This window comes from Pristiophorus japonicus, chromosome 1 (genome assembly GCF_044704955.1).
Source record: "Pristiophorus japonicus isolate sPriJap1 chromosome 1, sPriJap1.hap1, whole genome shotgun sequence".
Classification (NCBI taxonomy): Eukaryota; Metazoa; Chordata; class Chondrichthyes; family Pristiophoridae; genus Pristiophorus; species Pristiophorus japonicus.
In genome coordinates this window covers 144,409,933-144,434,926 of record NC_091977.1, presented here as the reverse complement: position 1 = coordinate 144,434,926, position 24,994 = coordinate 144,409,933, and the positions used below count along the sequence as shown (strand labels likewise).

Here is a 24,994-nt window from a genome sequence, read left to right as displayed (position 1 = left end):
TCCTGGGCCACCTCTATGGGTTCAGGTCTGTTGCCATTTCTGTGGCCTTCTGCATGTTGGGCATCCATGTCTGCTACGTCCCTTTCCTGCTGCCTCTGGAGCCATTGGAGACGGTGCCGCCTTCTCCTGCGTGCTTCCCTGCCGCACACAATGTCCAGGAGGCATTCCGCTGCCAGCACTAAGCCCATTGCCTCTGCAAGCACAACCTCCACAATGAGGCCTCTGTGTTGTACAGATTGAGGGCCCTAGCCCACCAGCACTCAATACCACTCTGAAAAGGGCAACTGACCAACATGTGAAGTCCAAAAAATTCTCGGCCAAAAAAATGGAGGTGCACGCAACACACCTTTAAAGTCTGCTGGCGGTCTTGAGCCGGCACTGTGCATCGACCCAAAAAACTGTCGGGGGCACCAACAGGCGGCCGCAAGACCTTTCGACCTGTATTTTCCTTCCAGGGCAGAGCCACTGTGGTGACGTCATTAAGAACGCATCTGCAAGAGCGGGGCGGGGGGGGGGGGGAGCTGGGTGAATCCTCATACAGCAGCAAAAAGCCCGGAGGTGAATTCCGCGAACACCGGCCAGTCCGCGCCGCCCCATGGCCGCCGCTTTCAGGCCTTATCGGGGGGCCAAATTTCATCCCCTAGGAGGCATGGCAAATTGTGGCAAGGAGTGTGAAAGACCACAGAAGGACAATGTTATGTATGTGAATCTCACCTGTGTGTAAGACTTGCCACTAGAGGGCACACCTGTGGGAGACCTTTGGGTCACCCGTGTATCCTAGTGCAAGCAGGCATAAAAGACTGGCCACTACATTGCTGCCTCACTTTGGAGTTATATTAAAGAGACCAAGGTCACAATGGTCTCGTGATGTTATTCTGAACATAACAACTGGCGACGAGTTACAGATCACGAACTTTCACGCGGAAATGGCTGCCATTGGTATTCTTGAGAGATTTGGTGAGGGTGATGATTGGGAAGCCTTCGTTGAGCGCCTCGACCAGTACTTTGTGGCCAACGAATTGGACACGGCTGAAACAAAGATCAAGCACAGGGCGATTCTCCTCACCGTATGTGCACCATCGGTACATGGTCTCCTTAAGAACTTGCTGGCACCGGTCAAACTAACGGACAAATCGTATGCAGAGCTGTGCACGCTGGCTAAGGAACACCTCAAGCCAAAGGAGAGCATCCTGATGGCCAGGTATTGCTTTTATATGCACCGTCGCTCCGAAGGCCAGAACATGGCGACTTTGCAGGATCCTTGGGGGAAAATGTTGAGACTTTTTCGTGCTTGGAATTGGCCATGAGGGCATCCTTCGCAAACTACTGTCTGCCGAATCCCTGGATCTGAGCAAGGCCATCACGATAGCCCAAGCCTTCACATCCACGACACGACAACACGAAACAGTTATCTTCACAGAATCGAAGCTCACCGGCAAGTACTGTGCTTAAAGTAATGCCTTCAGCAGCAGGACTGTACATGGTAGGGCCCACATGGCCACAGAGGCCAGGCCAAGGGTGACTCAGAGGCCGCTGGGGAGTGCTAATGTGAATCCATTAACACCATGCTGGCACTGCGGGGGCGGTCACAGAGCCCATCAATGTCGTTTCTAGCACTATGTACGCAGGGGCTGTAGAACAATGGGGTACTTCCAGCAATCGTGCAAGCGACCTCGGACTCACCACGTGGCAAAGTCAGCAGAGAGCGACCGATCCAGCGTGGATCACACTGCACGAGCAGGAGAGGCAACTCAACCGGAGGATGAGAAGGAAGTGTATGGGTACACACCTTCACAACCAAAAGCCCTCCAATAACATTAAAAGTCAAACTTAACGGCATTCCAGTCTCCATGGAATTGGACACGAAGGCGAGTCAATCGATTATGAGCCAGAAGGCCTGAGAAACTGTGGAGTAACAAGGCACAGAGGCCAAAACTGAGCCCGATTCACACTACACTGCTCACTTGAACCAAAAAGCTCATACCTGTTATCAACAGTGTGGCAGTGAAAGTATATGACTGAATGGTGCATGATTTACCACTATGGATTGTACCAGGCGATGGCCCAATGCTGTTCGGCAAGAGCTGGCTCAGCAAGGGTGTAACTGGGACGACATCACAGCACTGTCCTCGGCGGATGACGCCCTGTGCGCCCAGGTGCTAAACAAATTCTCGCCGTTATTTGAGCCAGGGATCGGCAACTTCACAGGTGCCAAAGTGCAGATCCACCTTGTTCCTTGGGCACGGCCCGTTCATCACAAGGCCCGAGCAGTCCCTTATGTGATGCGAGAGAAAGTGGAAATCAAGCTGGACAGACTTCAACGAGAGGGAATCATATCGCCAGTCGAGTTCAACGAGTGGGCCAGTCTAATCGTGCCGGTACTAAAGAGCGATGGGACGGTCAGAATCTGCGGGGACTACAAGGTGACGATCAACCGAGTCTTGTTACAGGACCAGTGCCCGCTACCCAAAGCGGAGGACTTATTCGCAACGCTAGCAGGGGGAAAAGTCGTTCACCAAGCTAGACCTCACCTCCACATACATGACACAGGAGCTGGCTGAACCGTCAAAGAAGTTGACATGCATCAACACGCACAAAGGACTGTTCGTGTACCACAGATGCCCCTATGGGATTCGCTCGGAGGCGGCCATCTTCCAGAGGAACATGGAGAGTCTGCTGAAATTGGTTCCATGAACAGTGGTGTTCCAGGACGACATCTTGATCACTGGTCGAAACACCACCGAAACATTATGCTGAGGGAGTCAGCGTAGTTCTCTGTGCCTGGTCTGTGGCGGATTACATTTCTATGCATGTTGATGCACATCAACTTCTTTGACGGTTCAGCCAGCTCCTGTGTCATGTACGCGGAGGTGAGGTCTAGCTTGGTGAACGACTTTCCCCCTGCTACGTTGCGAATAAGTCCTCCGCTTTGCACAACTTGGAAGAAGTTCTAAAGCGACTGGACAGAGCGTTTCAGCCGAATTTCTGGGGAGAAAGATTGCGGCGGACGGTATCAGACCCACGGACTCCAAGACAGAGGCCATCAAGAATGCACCCAGACCACGGAGCTGCGTTCGTTCCTGGGACTCCTCAACTACTTAGTTAACTTTCTACCGGGGTTGAGCACTTTGCTGGAACCCTTGCATTTGCTGCTACGCAAGGGTGACAACTGGGTTTGGGGTAAATCTCAAGAAACAGCCTTTAACAAGGCCAGAAACCTGCTATGCTCCAACAAATTATTTGTATTGTATGACCCATGTAAACTTTTAGTACTAGCATGTGATGCGCCGTCAGGTGTGTGTTACAGCAAGCAAATGTGTCAGGCAAACTGCAACCGGTTGCATATGCGTCCAAAGGTTTATCCAAGGCTGAAAGAGCCTAGAGTATGGTTGAGAAAGAAACATTGGCTTGTGTATACGGGGTTAAGAAAATGCACCAATATCTATTTAGTCTCCGGTTCGAGCTCGAAACCGACCACAAACCACTTACTTCACTGCTCTCAGAAAGCAAAGGTATCAACACCAATGCTTCGTCCCGCATCCAAAGATGGGCACTAACATTGTCTGTGTATGATTATGTAATCCGCCACAGACCAGGCACAGAGAACTGCGCTGACGCCCTCAATTGGCTGCCATTGCCCACCACCGGTGTGGAAATGGCACAACCCACAGACTTGCTTCTGGTAATAGATGCTTTTCAGAGCGAGGGGTCACCCGTCACTGCTCGCCAGATCAGGTCCTGGACCAGCCAAGACCCCCTGTTATCACTAGTAAAGAGACTCATCCTCAATGGGAGCTGGTCGGGGGTTCCTGGAGAAATTATGAAATTAAGCCTTTTCACCGACGCAAGGACGAACTGTCAGTGCAGTCGGATTGCCTCCTATGGGGAAATCATGTGATTTTGCCCAAAAAGGGCAGGGAAACGTTTATATGCGACCTACACAGTACCCACCCAGGCATAGTCATGATGAAGGCTATCGCCAGGTCACACGTCTGGTGGCCCGGCATTGAATCCGAATTAGAATCATGCGTACACCAATGCGACACTTGCTCACAGCTGAGCAACGTACCCAGGGAGGCCCCCGAGCCATGGCCCTCCAAACCGTCGTCCAGGGTCCACGTAGATTTCGCTGGCCCCTTTCTAGGGAAGATGTTTCTAGTAGCAGTGCACGCTTACTCAAAATGGATTGAATGTATAATAATATCATGTACGTTCACTTCCACCATTGAAAGCCTCAGGGCCATGTTCGCCACCCATGGTTTGCCCGACATCCATGTCAGTGACAATGGACCATGTTTCACCAGCTCGGAATTCAACGAGTTCATGACCCGCAATGGCATCAAGCATGTCAGGATCTGCCCCATTTAAACCTGCATCCAATGGCGAAGCGGAACGGGCAGTCTAAACAATCAAGCAAAGCTTGAGACGCGTAACGGACGGCTCCTTGCAGACCCGGTTATCTAGGGTGCTGCTCAGCTACCGAACGCGCCCCCACTAACCCTAACTCGCTCACCGGGGTTTCCCCTGCAGAATTGTTAATGAAGAGAGCACTAAAACCCTGGCTCTCCTTAGTCCACCCGGACGTCAATAATCACGTAGAAACCCGGCGGCACAGGCATAAAGTGTACAATGATCGCACGGCGACCTCACGTGACATTGAAGTCAATGACCCGGTGTTTGTTCTAAATTATGGTCACAGTCCCAAGTGGATTTGCTGGCACTGTCTTAGCCAAGAAGGAGAATAGAGTGTTTGTTGTGAAATTGTTGAATGGGCAAACGTGCAGAAAACACTTGGATCAGACCAAACTGCGATTCACGGACTACCAAGAATAGTTTGAGGAAGACCCCACCATCACACACCCAAACAGCAATTGACCTCGCTGGCAACCACGAGAATGAATCCACTTTGTCAGACAGTCCAACCAGACCAGCCGAGCTGCCGTGCAGTGATGACCCGACCAACTTACCCATGCCAGGATGTCAACTCACGCGATCGACCAGGGAATGCAGACCGCCTCAACCTGTAAATAACATAACTTGTACTCAAGACTTTGGGGGAGGGGGGGGGGTGGGGGGAAGTGATGTTATGTATGTGAATCACTAGAGGGCACACCTGTAGGAGACCTATGGGTCACCTGTGTACCCTGGTGCAAGCAGGTATAAAAGGCAGGCCACCACGTTACTGCCTCACTTTAGTTATATTAAAGAGACCAAGGTCACAATGGTTTGTGTTCACAACACAGTCTCATGGAGTTATTCTGAACATAACAGACAGCAGGATCAGCAGATAGATGGCAGGTCCAGTTCAATATAGAGAACCCTGAAGCAATACATTTCAGCAGCAATAGAGGAAATAAGTACATCTTAAATTGTAAGATTTTAAATGGAGTCCAGAAGCCTTAGTGTGCAAAGACAAAGGTCATTAGTGCACATAGATAAGGCCATTAAAAAGGCCAACTCAATCACTGATTTTGTATCTACAAACCTAGAGTACAAAAACTAGGAACTAATGTTGTACAAAGTACAAGATAAGCCACAGTTGGACTATTGTGTACAATTTTGGGTATACCATTATAGGAAGGATATAAAATCAATGTAAAAGTACAATGTAAATTCACCAGATATTGAGGGAGGAGAGGTTACAATTATGAAGAGACTTGAGAAGATATGGATTTTCTCAATGGAGTGGATAATGTTGAGGAATAACCTGAAAGAAGTCTTCAAGATTAGGATGGGTTACGATGGAGATAATAGTGATAGCTTGTTTCCATTGGTTGCCAAGAAAGTGATTGATAATCACCGAAAGAATTAATGGGGAGGTTAGAAAAATATTGACAGAGGTAAGAATGTGGAATTCTCTGCCACAAACTGCTGTTGAAAATGGAATTAGCTAGTTGCATGAAAAAGAGGATAATGGGTATGGGGAGTAACTAGGGAAATGGAATTAGACCAAGTGGCTTATGCATCTACTTGTCTGTATCTGTAATTAGTATCAAATTAGGATAAAGCAATATGATTTCATGTTGTAACTAAAGCCAGAACAAATGAGAAAGTGTTCGGTATGGGCTGTTCTCTGTAAAATAAAGCAGTTGCAGGGTGGGACAGAAGAGACATTTTTTCCTCTAGATGGGTAAGCGAAGATGGGCAAATAACTTCCTTATCTGTATTTAGCTTCTGATGTCATTATTCATGGTACAACAATGCAGTAGAGTTGGGCACTGTGCCCCAACACCCACACAAACTTCTTCAATCCACCAAGTCGAATATCGATCACGTCGCCACTCCACAATTTTAGTCCCGAGTCCTACATAACTGAAGTTACAGTGCAAAGATCAGAAACTTGTACAATTCTGTGCAGCTGGTAACTGCTGCAGATTCTATTCACTTGTACCTGAACAGGTGTCTATCATCGAGAGCTGAAGTGGTTTGTGATCAACTCCAATGTCTTTACCGGATACCTGATTAAAGCTGAGACAACAGGCACACATACCTGAATTAGGTCCAGGATGCCCAGTTCACTTTCTGAAGAATCCACACAGAAGACAAAATATAAAGTTGCATAATGTCTGTAAATAAGTTTATTATCTGCACCCCCAATTAACCTGTAACAAAGAAAATTACAGAAAACAAAAAAAGTTATAACTTACATCAAGGCACAGCTTTTATCATCCAGCAAAATAGTTTTATTTTACATATTACATATAGCTTTCCCTATTTATTCTTCAAACAACTGCTTAATAAATGTCAATTAGAACAATCTGTTACTCACTTTTAAGATGAGCAATGTAAGACTGGTATTTTGGTTGCAACTCCATTTCCAGAAAGTGGCATAAATAGTTGAGTACACCATTTACAAGATTTGAAAGGCACTCCTCTGACCTTCAATTCTATGGTGTGTATTCTGGTACAGACACACCGGGGCCAAAATTGCCCGCCGCCCCATTTGGGGCAGATAATTGGAATTAGATGGATAATTACCGCCGGGATCCATGGGGCGGGGAATATAGGAAAATTGCTCTCTTTTCCCGGAAAAAATCATCGTGCCGGTGTTGGGGCAGCAGGGGGGGGCGGAAGCGAGTTGGGAGCGGGGCGGAAGGTGGGCATTGTCATCAGCACCGCGCTGAAGCGTAGCAACGTCTCTCCCCTTCACTTAAAGGGGAGAGATACTGAGAGGTCTACGTGGCACCTACTGGACCACCAGGGACGGCTTTGGTCAGGTCAGCGGCCCAGCACCCAAAAGTGCAGAGTCGGCCGACAATTAAAATAAAATGGCCACCGCAGTGGTGTGCCCTACCCTTTAAGGGCGGACGCACTGCCCAGCTTCTGACAGCTTTGTGTGGTGGCATCAACGTTCCCACAGGGCGGAAAGGGGTCACTGCCAGGCGGTCAGGGGTCAGCACGTGCACAACAACGGGTCGGAGTGCCGGGCGGGGCGGAAATACAGGGCGCCCCTGGCCCTGGGACAATTTCGCATGGGTCGGATCATCCGCCTGCTCCCGGTCGGAAAGGCCTACTGCCCCATAAAGAAGGGGACAATTTCAGCCCCACGGTGCTTTATTGCATACACTATTTTTCAAACAGAAAATGCATAGCACCCGTGCTTTGGAAACCTCTGCACTGTGGCCACAAAGGAAGTGGTTTGTTTGTTCAAACACAACCCATTTGAGGGAGGTAGATCTGATCGTCAACCTTGTCAAATGAGCTGCTTGTTTAGCACAGTAGCCATGCAAGATTTGAACATCCACATTTACATAAGAAAATTTACAAAAAGCACAGAACAGTCAAAAACTTGTGACTTGGAAAAAGTCAATGTTACTCCTGAACTCTGATGCTTTTAACAAAAAAATAGCATCAGGTTACCTTACACAGTTATATAGAGCTTAAGTTACGTTAACACAATGTAACACAATATGCAGTCTGGTTTCAAATTTCTTTGAACAGTTACACAGTATCCATTTTCACGGATATTCTACACATACATGTTATTTACCACAGAAAGTATTTTTAGTATAAGTGAAGTGCTTATCTCTGAAATCCTGCTTTTTCTAGAACTTTAAAAAGAAATGTCATTACTTACATGCCACCTTCCAAGAAATTGCAGACATTTTCATCTCTTTTTGACACCAAATGGAATGTCTCCCTTATAATTTGTTGTTGTGTGTCTTCACTCTGTAAATAAATACAGGCTGATTTATAATTTAAAAGCAGCTGACATCACATAGCTAATGCATCTTTTAAAATTAAGTCTTTATGATTACACTTGTAGCTGCAAGACACAAAGTAGACAGTACTGAACAGCAGCAAAGGCATAAAATAATGGAAAATACCAAACGCAAAAAAGTGCCCTTTCCTCACCTCCTTCACATTGCACCAATGCCTATGCAGCTATGGTTGTACTGTATAACCATTTGGAGAAAGTGGACAAGAGTTGGGGAGGGGGGGGGGGGGGGGGGGGGGAGGGTGAGAAAAGAGAGAATGATATTGAAACCCACAACAAAATAATGCAAATATCTGAAGCAGGAGTCAGACATTCAGCCTTTGCAACCAGCTCTACTTTGCTGCATATTTAAGTCCCAAAGCCTGTGGAAAATGAAGAGAAAATTGGGCCAAAATTGCCCCCCACTAAGAGTAGGTGCACTCACCGTTTGTGAAAATTGGGGCGGAGAATCGAGCGATATGATTTTTTTGGGGGGGGCAGATGTCGGGTCGTCAGCGGCACGTCTGTGATGACATCAGCGTGATGCGGATGTGCCGCGTCGCGCTGACACATCTCAATGTCTCTCCCCTTCAGTTAAAGGGGAGGGCTGCTATGAACGCTGCACTGAGTTTAGTTTGGCCCACTGAGCTACCAGAGGGTTTCCGCCGGGCCAGCGGCCTGGCACCAAAGAGGGGTGCCGGGCTGCCTGTTGGCGGCATGGCCGAACCCGTGGTCACCATTGTCAGGATGATCTTGGAATCGGCCAACAAATAAATAAAAATGGCATCCACGATAGTGCGCCCTCCCCTTTAAGGGCAGATGCACCGCCCAGGCACACACAGCTTCCTGTGGGGGAAACCAGTCAGTGGCACCGACCAGCGGCCACTCCGCTCCCATGGGCAATATCTCGCGCGGGGCAGAAAGGGATCGTGCTGGTCAGAGCGTGCCCGATGGAACAGCAGCACGGGCGGCGTGGAAACTTGTTCCCGCCGCTCCTGGCCCGGGGCAATTTCAGATGAGTCGGCCCATCTGTCTGCGGTAATAGGCCTTAAGGAGAGGGGCAATTTCAGCCCCAATACCTTTTAATATATTAGAGGCAAATAGGACATTAAAGGACAACACTGGGAGTAGGTTGTATGAGCTCATAGCACTTCTAGCTAGATCTGCCATAGACAAACTTCTGGGCGCAATACAAATTCAAAATAGTCTCAATTATATGATTCCCGTGTGGACCCATGAACCAGCTACTAACAGTCAAGTCACACTGCGAGGGAGTGAATGGGGAAAAATAAATTCCTCGACGAGTTCCATCTCTGCTCTGGAGTCTGGTAACCAATGTACGTCACATTTTCCTATCTCTATAAAGATGAAATGTTACACCAGCCTATTCCATCAAATCTTTGCCTGCCTCATGGTCTATTGCTGTTTGTTCCAAACTGTAACAAACTGATCAATTTTCTGTGACTCTCAAACAATATACCCAAGTATTATTTATATTTTTATTCACTCACGGGGTGCGAGAGTCACTGGCAAAGCCAACATTTATTGCCCATCCCTAATTGCCCTTGAGAAGGTGGTGGTGAGCGGCCTTCTTGAACCGCTGCAGTCCTTGTGGTGAAGGTACTCCAACAGTGCTGTTAAGGAGGAGTTCCAGGATTTTGATCCAGTAACGATGAAGAGATATAGGGTGTGTGACTTGGGGGGAGAACCTGCAGGTGGTGGGCTTCCTATGTGCCTGCTGCCCTTGTACTTTTAAGTGGTAGAGGTTGCGGATTTGGGAGGTGCTGTCGTTGAATCCTTAGCAAGTTGTTGCAGTTGCGGCATCTTGTAAATAGTGCACACTGCAGCCACGTTGTGCCAGTGGTGCAAGAAGTGAATGCTTAAGGTCGTGGATGGGGTGCCAATTAAGCAGACTGCTTCGTCCTGGATGGTATTAAGCATCTTATGTGTTGTTGGAGCTGCATCCATCCAGGCAAGTGGAGAGTGTAACATCACATGTCTGACCTATGCCTTGTAGGTGGTGGAAAGACTTTGGTGATTCAGAAAGTGAATTACTTACCACAGAATACTCAACTTCTGACCTCTCTAGTAGCCGGTCCAATTAAGTTTCTGGTCAATAGTTGACGCCGCCCCCCCACCCCCGCCTCACAGGATGTTGATGGATTCGACAATTGTAATGCCATTGAGTGTCAACGGGCGGTGGTTAGACTCTCGCTTGTTGAAGATGGTCATTGCCTGACATTTGTCTGGCATGACTGTTAGCTGCCATTCATAAGCCTAAGTCTGGGTATTGTCCAGGTCTTGCTACATATATGACTGCTTCATTGTCTGAGGAATTGCAAATGGAACTAAACACACTCATCAGCAAACTTCTCAACTTCTGACTTTATGATGGTGTGGGAGGGGAGGAAAAGATCATTGATGAAGCAGGGGGGTATCTTTAGAGGAAGTTTGGCCTGGTGGGCTAGGTGAAGGAAGTGAAGAGGCAGAGGCAGAGGCAGCCGAATGGATGGTCTCAATTTTAGAGACAAAAGTCCATGAGCTCCTCACACTTATTGTCAGAGGTGAGGTGGAAGAACGGGGAGAGGGGCTTAAAAAGACAGATTTTAAAACTTAGGATTATTATAATTTTTTGTAGAGGTTTGATAGAATGGTTACAGCATAGAAGGTGGTCATTCAGCATGTAGAGCCCATGCCGGTTCACTGCAAGAGCATTTCAGCTAGTCCCTTTCCCAGTAGCAATGCAATTTTTTTCCCTTCAGGTACTTATCCAATTCCCTTTTGAAAGCCCCAATTGAGTTTGCCTCCACCACCCTTTCAGGTAGTGCATTCCAGATTCAAACCACTCATAGAATCTTAGAATGGTTACAGCACAGAAAGAGGCCATTCGGCCCGTCGAGCCCAGTGCTGACTTTCTGCGAGAAAATTTCAGCTCGTCCCACTCTCTCGCCCTTTCCCCGTAGCCCTGCAAATTGTTTTCCTTCAGATACTTATCCAATTCCCTTTTGAAAGCTACAATTGAATCTGCCTCCATTAAAAAGATTTTCCTCGTGTCATCTTTGGTTCTTTTCCCAATCACCTTAAATCTGTGCCCTCTGGTTCTCGACCCTTCACAATGAAGTGACTTGCCAATTCAGAGGGCAATTAAGAGTCAACTACAGTGGGTCTGGAGTCAGACCAGACCATGCAAGGACAGCAGGTTATTACTTTAAGGGCATTAGTGAACCAGATGGATTTTTACAACAATTCCCATTTCATGGGCAGCCTTTAATTAAATTCCAGACTTATTTAGTTAAGTGAATTTAAATTCCTCGACTGCCATGGTGGGATTTAAACTCATGACCATTAGTCTAATACTCTGGATTACTAGTCCAGTAACATTGCCACTGTATTTCTCAATCATCTCAATAGCCATTCTTCTTGTCCAACTAATTTTCGGCAAATGTATGCAGCTCGATAACTCAAATGCCTTCAACTTTCTTCTTACTGCAGCTTTGAAAGTCCAGTTGTCACTTCCGTAAATGCTGCTAATCACAAATAATATGCAAGTGCACTACTTACCAGCTTAAAACCTCCAGTTGTAATTGATACTTAGGCCATCTACATTTATTAAACTGCCCAAGTAAACAACGTTATTTTTTGGTGTGGACTCCTCTACATCATATAAATTCACGGCACAGAAGGAAGCCATTCGGCCCATCGTGCCTGTGCTGGCCGAAAAAGAGCTATCCAGCTTAATCCCACTTTCCAGCTCTTGGTCCGTAGCCCTGCAGGTTACGATACTTCAAGTGCATATCCAAGTACTTTTTAAATGTGATGAGGGTTTATGCCTCTACCACCCTTTAATGCAATGAGTTCCAGACCCCCCATCCCCACCAAACCACCCTCTGGGTGAAGAAAGTTCTCACCTTCGAATTCTTCTACCAATTATTTTCAATCTATGACTGCTGCTAATTGACCTCTTTGCAAGGGGAAATAGGTCCTTCTATCCACTCTCTCGGCCCCATATAATTTTATGCACCTCAATTAAGTCTCCCATCAATCTCCTCTGCTCCAAAGAAAACAACCCCAGCCTATCCAATCTTTCTTCATGGCTAAAATTCTCCAGTCCTGGCAACATCCTCGTAAATCTCCTCTGTACCCTCTCTAGTGCAAGAGGAAATGAACACAATAGTAAGGAAGGACATTAGCTTGGATGATGTGGAATCTGTATGGCTAGAGCTGCGGAATACCAAAGGACAGAAAACGCTAGTGGGAGTTGTGTACAGACTACCAAACAGTAGTAGCGAGGTTGGGGATGGCATCAAACAGGAAATTAGGGATGCATGCAATAAAGGTACAGCAGTTATCATGGGCGACTTTAATCTACATATAGATTGGGCTAACCAAACTCGTAGCAATACGGTGGAGGAGGATTTCCTGGAGTGTATTAGGGATGGTTTTCTAGACCAATATGTCGAGGAACCAACTGGAGGGCTGGCCATCCAAGACTGGGTGATGTGTAATGAGAAAGGACTAATTAGCAATCTTGTTGTGCGAGGCCTCTTGGGGAAGAGTGACCATAATATGGTAGAATTTTTTATTAAGATGGACAGTGACACAGTTCATTCAGAGACAGGGTCCTGAAATTAATGAAAGGTATCTTTGATGGTATGAGGTGCGAATTGGCTAGAATAGACTGCCAAATATTACTTAAAGGATTGACAGTGGATAGGCAATGGCAGACATTAGAAGATCACAGGGATGAACTTCAACAATTGTACATCCCTGTCAAGAGTAAAAATAAAACAGGGAGGGTGGCTCAATCGTGGCTAACAAGGGAAATTAGGGATAGTGTTAAATCCAAGGAAGAGGCATATAAATTGGCCAGAAAAAGCAGCAAACTTGAGGTCTGGGAGAAATTTAGAATTCAGCAGGACGACGACAAAGGGTTTCATTAAGAGGGGGAAAATAGATTGAGAGGAAGCTTGTTGGGAACATAAAAACTGACTGCAAAAGCTTCGATAGATATGTGAAGAGAAAAAGATTAGTGAAGACAAACGTAGGTCTCGCAGTCAGAATCAAGTGAATTGATAATGGGGGACAAATAAATGGCAGACCAATTGAACAAATACTTTGGTTCTGTCTTCACGAAGGAAGACACAAATAACCTTCCGGAAATACTAGGGGACCGAGGATCTAGCGAGAAGGAGGAATTGAAGGAAATCCTTATTAGGCGGGAAATTGTGTTATGGAAATTGATGGGATTGAAGGCCGATAAATCCCCAGGGCCTGATAGTCTGCATCCCAGAGTACTTAAGGAAGTGGCTCTAGAAATAGTGGATTCATTGGTGATCATTTTCCAACAGTCTATCGACTCTAGATCAGTTCCTATGGACTGAGGGTAGCTAATGTAACACCACTTTTTAAAAGAGGGTGAGAAAACATGGGGATTTATATACCGGTTAGCCTGACACGGTAGTGGGGAAAATGTTGGAATCAATTATTAAAGATGAAATAGCAGCGCATTTGGAAAGCAGTCACGATCAGTCCAAGTCAGCATGGATTTATGAAAGGGAAATCATGCTTCACAAATCTTCTAGAATTTTTTGAGGATGTAACTAGTAGAGTGGACAAGGGAGAACCAGTGGGATGTGGTGTACTTGGACTTTTAAAAAGGCTTTTGACAAGGTGCCACACAAGAGATTGGTGTGCAAAATTAAACCACATGGTATTGGGGGTAATGTATTGACATGGATAGAGAACTGGTTGGCAGACAGGAAGCAGAGAGTCGGGATAAACAGGTCCTTTTCAGAAACGCAAGCAGTGACTAGTGGGCTGCCGCAGGGCTCAGTGCTAGGACCCCAGCTCTTTACAATATACATCAATGATTTAGATGAAGGAATTGAGTGTAATATCTCCAAGTTTGCAGATGACACTAAGCTGGGTGGCGGTGTGAGCTGTGAAGAGGATGCCAAGAGGCTGCAGGGTGACTTGGACAAATGCATGGCAGATGCAGTATAATGTGGATAAATGTGAGGTTATCCACTTTGGTAGCAAAAACATGAAGGCTGAATATCTGAATGGCGACAGATTAGGAAAGGGGGAGGTGCAATAAGACCTGGGTGTCATGGTACCTCAGTCATTGAAAGTTGGCATGCAGGTACAGCAGGCGTTGAAGGCGGCAAATGGCATGTTGGCCTTCATAGCTAGGGGATTTGAGTATAGGAGCAGGGAGGTCTTACTGCAGTTGTACAGGGCCTTTGTGAGGTCTCACCTGGAATATTGTGTTCAGTTTTGGTCTCCTAATCTGAGGAAGGACGTTCAGCGAAGATTCACCAGACTGATTCCCGGGATGGCAGGACTGATATATGAGGAGAGACTGGATCGACTGAGCCTGCATTTACTGGAGTTTAGAAGAATGAGAGGGTATCTCATAGAAACATAAAATTCTGACGGGACTGGACAGGTTAGATGCAGGAAGAATGTTCCCGATGTTGGGGAAGTCCAGAACCAGGGGTCACAGTCTAAGGATAAGGGGTAAGCCATTTAGGACCTAGATGAGGAGAAACTTCTTCACTCAGAATTGTGAACCTGTGGAATTCTCTACTGCAGAGAGATGTTGATGCCAGTTTGTTAGATATATTCAAGAGGGAGTTAGATATGGTCCTTACGGCTAAAGGGCTCAAGAGGTATGGAAGAAAGCAGGAAAGGGGTACTGAGGTGAATGATCAGCCATGATCTTATTGAATGGTGGTGCAGGCTCGAAGGGCTAAATGGCCTACTCTTGCACTATTTTCTATGTTTCTATGTACACAGTACTCGAGCTGTGGCCTAACTAGTGTTTTATATCGTTCAAGCATAACCTCCCTGATCTTATATTCTATACCTTGGCCAATAAAGGAAAGTATACCGTATCCATAAGAACAGAAATGGTCAGGAATAGGCCATGCGGCCCTTTGAGCCTGCTCCACCATTCATGATTGATCTTCGACCTCAACTCCACTTCCCCGTCCAATCCCCATATCCCTTGATTCCCCTAGAGTCCAAAAATCTACCCAAGCTTTAAATATACTCAACGACTCAGCATCAATAGCCCTTTGGGGTAGAGAATTCAAAAAAATTCACAACCCTTTGAGTAAAGAAATTCCTCCAGAGATACTGACTGACCTGCCGTGTTTCCAGCATTTTGTGTTTTTGCTTTAGATTTATATTGGAGACTGCTTTGTTGATTGCTTCCATTTGCCCACAAGCTCAATCCCAACTCACTGTCATCGGCCAGATTTGAAAAAATAATTTTCCAGATTTTTTTTTCCCCCTTATTGGCTGTGTTTTTTTTTGTCTATCCCAGGAGATTGCATGGCTGCAGGATGGTGCGGGGGCAGGGGAGGGATGAAGTGTCTAGTGTGGAGCAGGCTTGATGGACCAGCTGGTCTTTTCCTGACCATTTTTTTGTAGGACGTATGGGGTCCATACCTGAAACGTTCACTCCTCAGTTCTCTCCAGAGATGCTGAGTGACCTGCTGCTTCCAGCATTGTGCGTTTTATTTCAGATTTACAGTATCTGTAGTTTTCTTTTCATTAAAAATATATTTACTTGATATTCATTTTGATTTCAATGAATTTACAGTATAGATGTTGAAGGCTGGGTGACAAAACACATTCTTGTCTGTCACTCCTCTTCTGATCTGTGTGATAATTTATTGGACCAAATCTCACACTCCGTTATTAACGCGCAAATCGGCCAGCAGGTTCATGGGAAGAAGATACGCCGTGAGTTGCAAATCATAAGAACATAAGAATTAGGAACATGAGAACATAAGAATTAGGAACAGGAGTCGGCCATCTAGCCCCTCGAGCCTGCTCCGCCATTCAACAAGATCATGGCTGATCTGGCCGTGGACTCAGCTCCACTTACCCGCCCGGTCCCCATAACCCTTAATTCCCTTATTGGTTAAAAATCTATCTATCTGTGATTTGAATACATTCAATGAGCTAGCCTCAACTGCTTCCTTGGGCAGAGAATTCCACAGATTCACAACCCACTGGGAGAAGAAATTCCTTCTCAACTCGGTTTTAAATTGTCTCCCTCTTATTTTGAGGCTGTGCCCCCTAGTTCTAGTCTCCCCGACCAGTGGAAACAACCTCTCTGCCTCTATCTTGTCTATCCCTTTCATTATTTTAAATGTTTCTATAAGATCACCCCTCATCCTTCTGAACTCCAACGAGTAAAGACCCAGTCTACTCAATCTATCATCATAAGGTAACCCTCTCATCTCCGGAATCAGCCTAGTGAATCGTCTCTGTACCCCCTCCAAGGCTAGTATATCCTTCCTTAAGTAAGGTGACCAAAACTGCACGCAGTACTCCAGCCGCTCCACCATTTGCTTCGCACAAATGGCATCTCGCCATTAGCATCCCTGTAATTTTTAACAGGGTTTACACATTAATTTCCACGATACTCGCTGCAGATTAGGGCTCATAATTAATAGCGCAAGAACCTTTTTAATGATGTTATTTGATAATGCAGTGTCAACCAATCTGTCTGGCCTAGAAAGAGAACAGTTTAAACTGTTTTATTCTTGCATGTAGCAAATTGTTAGAGATTTTATAAAGATCAAATGTTCTTTTTTAAAATTTTTTTACATGTCTCTTTTTTCTCTCTCTCTTAATCCAACCTTATTCCTTCTCTTTATGCCTCTCTCTGTACCGGATTTGACTCTAATTCACCATCTGTTTCTTTCTCAATTCTTAAATTGAATTGATTGTGGTACATTGTTGGTCACATTGTTCACTAAGGTCCCAGATGCCCCATTGCCAGCTCACACTTCCAACAAGTTACGGTGCAAAACATTTGTGCTGAAGGGAACAGGAAACAGTCTAACAGATGCTGCGAGATGACCCACTCCAGCAAGATTTGGTCCATTATCTCTTTGCTACTGCTTGCTGTTCCCAAAAAAAATCGATGAACAAGTTCCATGAATTTCTTACAATTCTATTAATCTTTTTTACTTCACTTTGTTGTAAACTCTCATAACTTGCATACATAGATATCTATCGACTGTTTACAAATCATTCTCAATCAAATATTCCTTTGTGTCATTATTTCATGGTCTTAAAACCAAAAACAATCACTTAATTCCCAGCTTCCTTTTTTAATCGCTTCTAGTATGATTTTTAGCAGCACTTGCAGTGTTGTTTTGAGATTGATGACTTTGCTGTTCACACTCTAACTTTTGATCTTTTAGGGGTGTTGTTAATTTGAGTCTGGCAATGGAATACAAGAGTAATGAACTCTTGCTGCAATTGTACAGGACTTTGGTGAAGACACACCTGGAGTACTGTGTATAGTTTTGGTCTCTGTACCTAAGGAAGGATATACTTGCCTTAGAAGAGGTACAATGAATGTTCACTGGAGGGAAACAAAAAGGAGGCAAAAGCAAAAGACAGAAAGGAGATGAGGAAAAGTGGAGGGCAGAGAAACCCAAGGCAAAGAACAAAAAGAGCCACTTTACAGCAAAATTCTAAAAGGACAAAGGGTGTTAAAGGAACAAGCCTGAAGGCTTTGTGTCTTAATGCAAGGAGTATCCGCAATAAAGTGGATGAATTAACTGCGCAAATAGATGTTAACAAATATGATGTGATTGGGATTACGGAGACGTGGCTCCAGGATGATCAGGGCTGGGAACTCAACATCCAGGGGTATTCAACATTCAGGAAAGATAGAATAAAAGGAAAAGGAGGTGGGGTAGCATTGCTGGTTAAGGAGCAAATTAAGGCAATAGTTCGGAAGGACATTAGCTTGGATGATGTGGAATCTATATGGGTAGAGCTGCAGAATACCAAAGGACAAAAAACGTTAGTGGGAGTTGTGTACAGACCTCCAAACAGTAGTAGTGATGTTGGGGAGGGCATCAAACATGAAATTAGGGGTGCGTGCAATAAAGGTGCAGCAGTTATAATGGGTGACTTTAATATGCACATAGATTGGGTTAACCAAACTGGAAGCAATACGGTAGAGGAGGATTTCCTGGAGTGCATAAGGGATGGTTTTTTAGACCAATATGTCGAGGAACCAACTAGGGGGGAGGCCATCTTAGACTGGGTGTTGTGTAATGAGAGAGGATTAATTAGCAATCTCGTTGTGCGAGGCCCCTTGGGGAAGAGTGACCATAATATGGTGGAATTCTACATTAGGATGGAGAATGAAACAGTTAATTCAGAGACCATGGTCCAGAACTTAAAGAAGGGTAACTTTGAAGGTATGAGGCGTGAATTGGCTAGGATAGATTGGCGAATGATACTGAAGGTGTTGACTGTGGATGGGCAATGGCAGACATTTAGAGACCGCATGGATGAACTACAACAATTGTACATTCCTGTCTGTCGTAAAAATAAAAAAGGGAAGGAGGCTCAACCGTGGCTATCAAGGGAAATCAGGGATAGCATTAAAGCCAAGGAAGTGGCATACAAATTGGCCAGAAATAGCAGAGAACCCGGGGACTGGGAGAAATTTAGAACTCAGCAGAGGAGGACAAAGGGTTTGATTAGGGCAGGGAAAATGGAGTACGAGAAGAAGCTTGCAGGGAACATTAAGACGGATTGCAAAAGTTTCTATAGATATGTAAAGAGAAAAAGGTTAGTAAAGACAAACGTAGGTCCCCTGCAGTCAGAATCAGGGGAAGTCATAACGGGGAACAAAGAAATGGCGGACCAATTGAACAAGTACTTTGGTTCGGTATTCACTGAGGAGGACACAAACAACCTTCCGGATATAAAAGGGGTCGGAGGGTCTAGTAAGGAGGAGGAACTGAGGGAAATCCTTATTAGTCGGGAAATTGTGTTGGGGAAATTGATGGGATTGAAGGCCGATAAATCCCCAGGGCCTGATGGACTGCATCCCAGAGTACTTAAGGAGGTGGCCTTGGAAATAGTGGATGCATTGACAGTCATTTTCCAACATTCCATTGACTCTGGATCAGTTCCTATAGAGTGGAGGGTAGCCAATGTAACCCCACTTTTTAAAAAAGGAGGGAGAGAGAAAACAGGGAATTACAGACCGGTCAGCCTGACATCGGTAGTGGGTAAAATGATGGAATCAATTATTAAGGATGTCATCGCAGTGCATTTGGAAAGAGGTAATATGATAGGTCCAAGTCAGCATGGATTTGTGAAAGGGAAATCATGCTTGACAAATCTTCTGGAATTTTTTGAGGATGTTTCCAGTAGAGTGGACAAGGGAGAACCAGTCGATGTGGTATATTTGGACTTTCAGAAGGCTTTCGACAAGGTCCCACACAAGAGATTAATGTGCAAAGTTAAAGCACATGGGATTGGGGGTAGTGTGCTGACATGGATTGAGAACTGGTTGTCAGACAGGAAGCAAAGAGCAGGAGTAAATGGGGACTTTTCAGAATGGCAGGCAGTGACTAGTGGGGTACCGCAAGGTTCTGTGCTGGGGCCCCAGCTGTTTACACTGTACATTAATGATTTAGACGAGGGGATTAAATGTAGTATCTCCAAATTTGTGGATGACACTAAGTTGGGTGGCAGTGTGAGCTGCAAGGAGGATTCTGTGAGGCTGCAGAGCGACTTGGATAGGTTAGGTGAGTGGGCAAATGCATGGCAGATGAAGTATAATGTGGATAAATGTGAGGTTATCCACTTTGGTGGTAAAAACAGAGAGACAGACTATTATCTGAATGGTGACAGATTAGGAAAAGGAGAGGTGCAACGAGACCTGGGTGTCATGGTACATCAGTCATTGAAGGTTGGCATGCAGGTACAGCAGGCGGTTAAGAAAGCAAATGGCATGTTGGCCTTCATAGCGAGGGGATTTGAGTACAAGGGCAGGGAGGTGTTGCTACAATTGTACAGGGCCTTGGTGAGGCCACACCTGGAGTATTGTGTACAGTTTTGGTCTCCTAACCTGAGGAAGGACATTCTTGCTATTGAGGGAGTGCAGCGAAGGTTCACCAGACTGATTCCCGGGATGGCGGGACTGACCTATCAAGAAAGACTGGATCAACTGGGCTTGTATTCACTGGAGTTCAGAAGAATAAGAGGGGACCTCATAGAAACGTTTAAAATTCTGACGGGGTTAGACAGTTTAGATGCAGGAAGAATGTTCCCAATGTTGGGGAAGTCCAGAACCAGGGGACACAGTCTAAGGATAAGGGGGAAGCCATTTAGGACTGAGATGAGGAGAAATTTCTTCACCCAGAGAGTGGTGAACCTGTGGAATTCTCTACCACAGAAAGTTGTTGAGGCCAATTCACTAAATATATTCAAAAAGGAGTTAGATGAAGTCCTTACTACTAGGGGAATCAAGGGGTATGGTGAGAAAGCAGGAATGGGGTACTGAAGTTGCATGTTCAGCCATGAACTCATTGAATGGCGGTGCAGGCTAGAAGGGCCGAATGGCCTACTCCTGCACCTATTTTCTATGTTTCTATGTTTTCTATGATTCCAGGGATGAGGGTGGCCCTGTGAGGAGAGATTGAGTAGAATGGGCCTATACTCTCTGGAGTTTAGAAGAATGAGAGGTGATCTCATTGTAACATACAAGATTCTGAGGGGGCTTGACAGGGTGGATGCTGAGAGATTGTTTACCCTGGCTTGAGAGTCTAAAACTAGGGGACATCATCTCAGGATAAGAGGTCAGCCATTTAGAACTGAGATGAAGAAAAATGTCTTCACTCAGAAGGTTGTGAATCTTTGGAATGCTCTATCCCAAAAGGCTGTGGATGCTCGGTCATTGAAAATACTCAAGACTGAGATTGATAGATGTTTGGACTCTAAAAGAATCAAGGGATATGGGAATAGGTCAGTAAAGTGGAGCTGAGGTCGAAGGTCAGCCATGAATGGCAGAGTTAGCCCCAGGAGCCATGTGGCCGACTCCTGCTCCTATTTCTTGTGTTCTTATGTTCAATGTCCATGGGTAGCATTCCAGAGCTTTAGATCATATTACAGACATGGTCATTTTCTGTACACCAAATCTCCCAATAATCTGCACCCATGCTCAACTTTCAATATAGCAATTTCAGCCTTCTGACTCACATGCACTAATCGTCTTCTCTTTGGATCTTGAGGTCGCTGCCTAACATTGATTAAATACTTGCGTCAATTCTCAGCCTACTGTTTACTCTCTCAGCCGAGCACTTCAGTGTGTTTTTGTTTTACCAAATATGCAGCCAACTTTTTTTCTAAGAGGGGGTGGGACTGGGATTGGAGGTGATCAGGAGAATCCATTGCCAGTTAGACATGATTCCATTTGCTTTGCTGCACTATTTAAACAGGTCACATGGAGGAATACAGCATTCCAAAGAACAGCCATGCAAACAGGATTATTTAAAGCAAATTATTCAAAAAAATTACATCTAAGATTTACATCTAAAGCTTCATTCTACTTTCTGATTGGTGCACACACAGCAAGTACCCAATCTTGAATGGGATGAGAAAAAAACTAGAGGGAAAGCAACTCTCATGGATCTCATAGGTGGGAGCGAGAGAACATCAGAGACGGGAGCGAGAGAACATCAGAGACTTCGGAACACATACTTGGAAACCAGCTTACCTTCTTGGTCAAGAAATGGAGTTACGACAATCCTGAATGATTAAAAAAAAAATGCCCAGCTCATAGAATCATAGAAATTTACAGCACGGAAGGCGGCCATTTCGGCCCATCGTGTCCGTGCAGGCCAACCAAGAGCTATCCAGCCTAATCCCACTTTCCAGCTCTTGGTCATTAGCCCTGTAGGTTACGGCACTTTAAGTGCACATCCAAATATTTTTAAAATGGGTGAGGGTTTCTGCCTGTACCACCCTTTCAGACTGAGTTCCAGACCCCCGCCACCCTCTGTGTGAAGTAATTTTCTCTCATTTATCTCCTCTAAATCTCACCCCCAATTAATTTAAATCTATGCCCCCTAGTTGTTGACCCCTCTGCCAAGGGAAACAGATCCTTCCTATCCACTCTATTCAGGCCCCTCATAACTTTATACACCTCAATCAGGTCTCCCCTTAGCTGCCTCTGTTCCAAAGAAAACAGACCCAGCATCTCCAATCTTTCCTCATAGCCAAAATTCTCCAGTCCAGGCAACATTCTTGTGAATCTCTTCTGCACCCTTTCCAGTGCAATCACATCTTTCCTGTAATGTGGTAACCAGAACTGCATGCAGTACTCCAGCTGTGGCCTAACCAGTGTTTTAGACGGTTCAAGCACAACCTTCTTGCTTTTGTACTCCATGCCTCTACTAACAAAAGGCAAGTATTCCATATGTCTTCTTAACCACTTTATCTACCTAGCCAGCTACCTTCAGAGATCTGTGGACCTGCATTCCAAGGTCCCTTTGTTCCTCTACACTTTTCAGTGTCGTACCATTTAATGTGCATTCCCTTGCATTGTTAGACCTCCCTAATAGCATTATCACGCTTATCTGGATTAAATTCCATTTTCCACTGTTCTGCCCACCTGACCAGTACATTGATATCTTCCTAGAGTCCACAGCTTTCTTCTTCATTATCAACCACACGGCCTATTTTAGTGTCATCTACAAACTTCTTAATCATACCCCCAACATTTAAAGTCCAAGTTATTGATATATACCGGAAAAAGCAAGGGACCCAGCACTGAGCCCTGCGGAACCCCACTGGATACAGCCTTCCAGTCACAAAAACACCCATCAACCATTACACTTTGCTTCCTGCCTCCGAGCCAATTTTGCATTCAACTTGCCATTTTGCCCTGGATCCCGTGGGCTATTACTTGCGTGACCAGTCTGCCATGTGGGACCTCATCAAAAGCTTTGCTAAAATCCATATACACTACATCATACGCACTGCCCTCATCGACCCTCCTGGTTACCTCCTCGAAAAATTCAATCAAATTAGTCAGACATGACCTTCCCTTGACAAATCCATGCCGACTGTCGTTGATTAATCCATGTCTTTCCAAATGAAGATTTATCCTGTCCCTCAGGATTCTTTCCAATAATTTTCCCGCCACCAAGGTTAGGCTGACTGGCCTGTAATTACTCGGTCTATCCCTTTCACCGTTTTTATATAAAGGTACAACATTAGTAGTCCTACAGTCCTCCGGCACCTGTAGCCAGAGAGGACTGAAAAATGATGGTCAGAGACTCTGCTATTTCCTCTTTTGCTTCTCTTCACAGCCTGGGATACATTTCATCTGGGCCTGGGGATTTATCCACTTTCAAAACTGCTAAGCCCCTTAATACTTCCTCTTTCACTATGTTTATCTTGTCTAATATTTCACACTCCTCCTCCCTCATTGCAAAGTCTGCATCGCCCTTCTCTTTTGTGAAAACAGATGCAAAGTATTCATTAAGAATCCTACCCACGTCTTGCACCTCCACACACAGATTACCTTTATGGTCTCGAATAGTTACCCTATTGCTCAATGTATTTATGAAACACCTTTGGGTTTTCCCTGATTTTACTTGCCAACATTCTTTCATGCTGTCTTTGCTTTCCTGATATATTTTTTAATTGCATCTCTGCACTTCTTATACTCCTCTAGAGTTTCTGCAGTGTTGAGTTACCAGTATCTGTCATAAGCTTCCTTTTTTTTCTTTATCTTACCCTGTATGTTCCTCGACATCCAGGGAGCTCTAGATTTGCTAGCCCCACCCTTTTTTTAAAAAAAGGGAACATATTTGTTCTGTACCCTCAGGACCGCCTCCTTGAATGCTTCCCACTGCTGACACTGATTTACCATCAAGTAGCCGTTTCCAGTCCACTTTGACCAAATCCCATCTCAGCTCAGCAAAATTAGCTTTATCCCAATTGAGAACTTTTATTCCTGGTCTCACTTTGTCCTTTTCCATAACTACCCTAAATCTTACTGAATTATGATCACTCGCACCAAAATGCTCTCACTGATACCCCTTCCACCTGCTCCTCTTCATTCCCCAAAATCAAGTCCAGAACCACCCCCACCCTTGTTGGGCTGATTACATACTGGCTAAAGTAGTTCTCCTGAATGCATTTTAGGAATTCCACACCCTCTACCGTTCGCACTACCTTTTCCCCAGTTAATAATAAGGTAGTTGAAATCCCCCACTATTATAGCTCTATAGTTTCTGCATTTTGCAGCAATTTGCCCACATATTTGTTCTATCTTCATCTCATTCTTGGGGGTCTATAGTATACTCCTAGTGTGATTGCCCCTTTTGTGTTCGTTAATTCAACCCATATGGCCTCGTTTGATGACCCCTCTAACATATCATCCCTCTTTCTACCTATGTCACTGATACTGATATGGACTACGACCTCTGGCTGTTCTCCCTCTCCCCCCAGAATGTCTTGCAGCTGCTCGGTGACATCCTTGACCCTGGCTCCAGGAAGGTAATCTACCATCCTGGAGTTACGTCTGCGGCCACAGAAACACCTGTCTGCTCCACCCTGATTATTGAATCCCCTAAAGTCTTCCTCCTCCTCCCGCTGTGCAGCTCAGCCACCCGTGGTGCTGTGGACTTGGCTCTGGCTGCATTCCTCAGAGACACCATCGCCCCCACCGGTGACTCAGAACAGCATACTGGCTGGAGAGAGAGATGGACTCGGGGGGGCTCCTGCACTACCTGCCTAATACTGCTCTTCTGTCTGGTGGTCACCCACTTCCTCTCTGCCTGTACATTCTTAAGCTGCGGGGTGATCACCTCCTGAAATGTGCTATCCACAAAATTCTCAGTCTCACAGAGGCATCGCAGTGACTCTAGCTGCCGCTAAAGCTCCGAAACGCAGAGCTCGAGTTGCTGCAGCTGGAGACACCTCCTGCACACGTGGTCGTCCAGGCTG

The 24,994-nt window shown here is 45.5% G+C and overlaps 1 protein-coding gene across 3 annotated transcripts in view; it reads right to left on the bottom strand.

Annotated features, from left to right (window-relative positions):
* The window catches only part of LOC139233188 (AP-3 complex subunit sigma-1), a 150,625-nt gene that overhangs the window by 106,783 nt on the left and 18,848 nt on the right, over positions 1–24,994 (bottom strand). For all 3 annotated transcript variants that reach the window (XM_070863889.1, XM_070863896.1, XM_070863866.1), the window contains exons 2-3: positions 8,078–8,169; positions 6,491–6,602 (exon numbers count right to left, since the gene is read on the bottom strand). In XM_070863889.1, the coding sequence (XP_070719990.1) occupies positions 6,491–6,602; positions 8,078–8,169 (204 nt within the window). The remainder of the gene's footprint in view (positions 1–6,490; positions 6,603–8,077; positions 8,170–24,994) is intronic.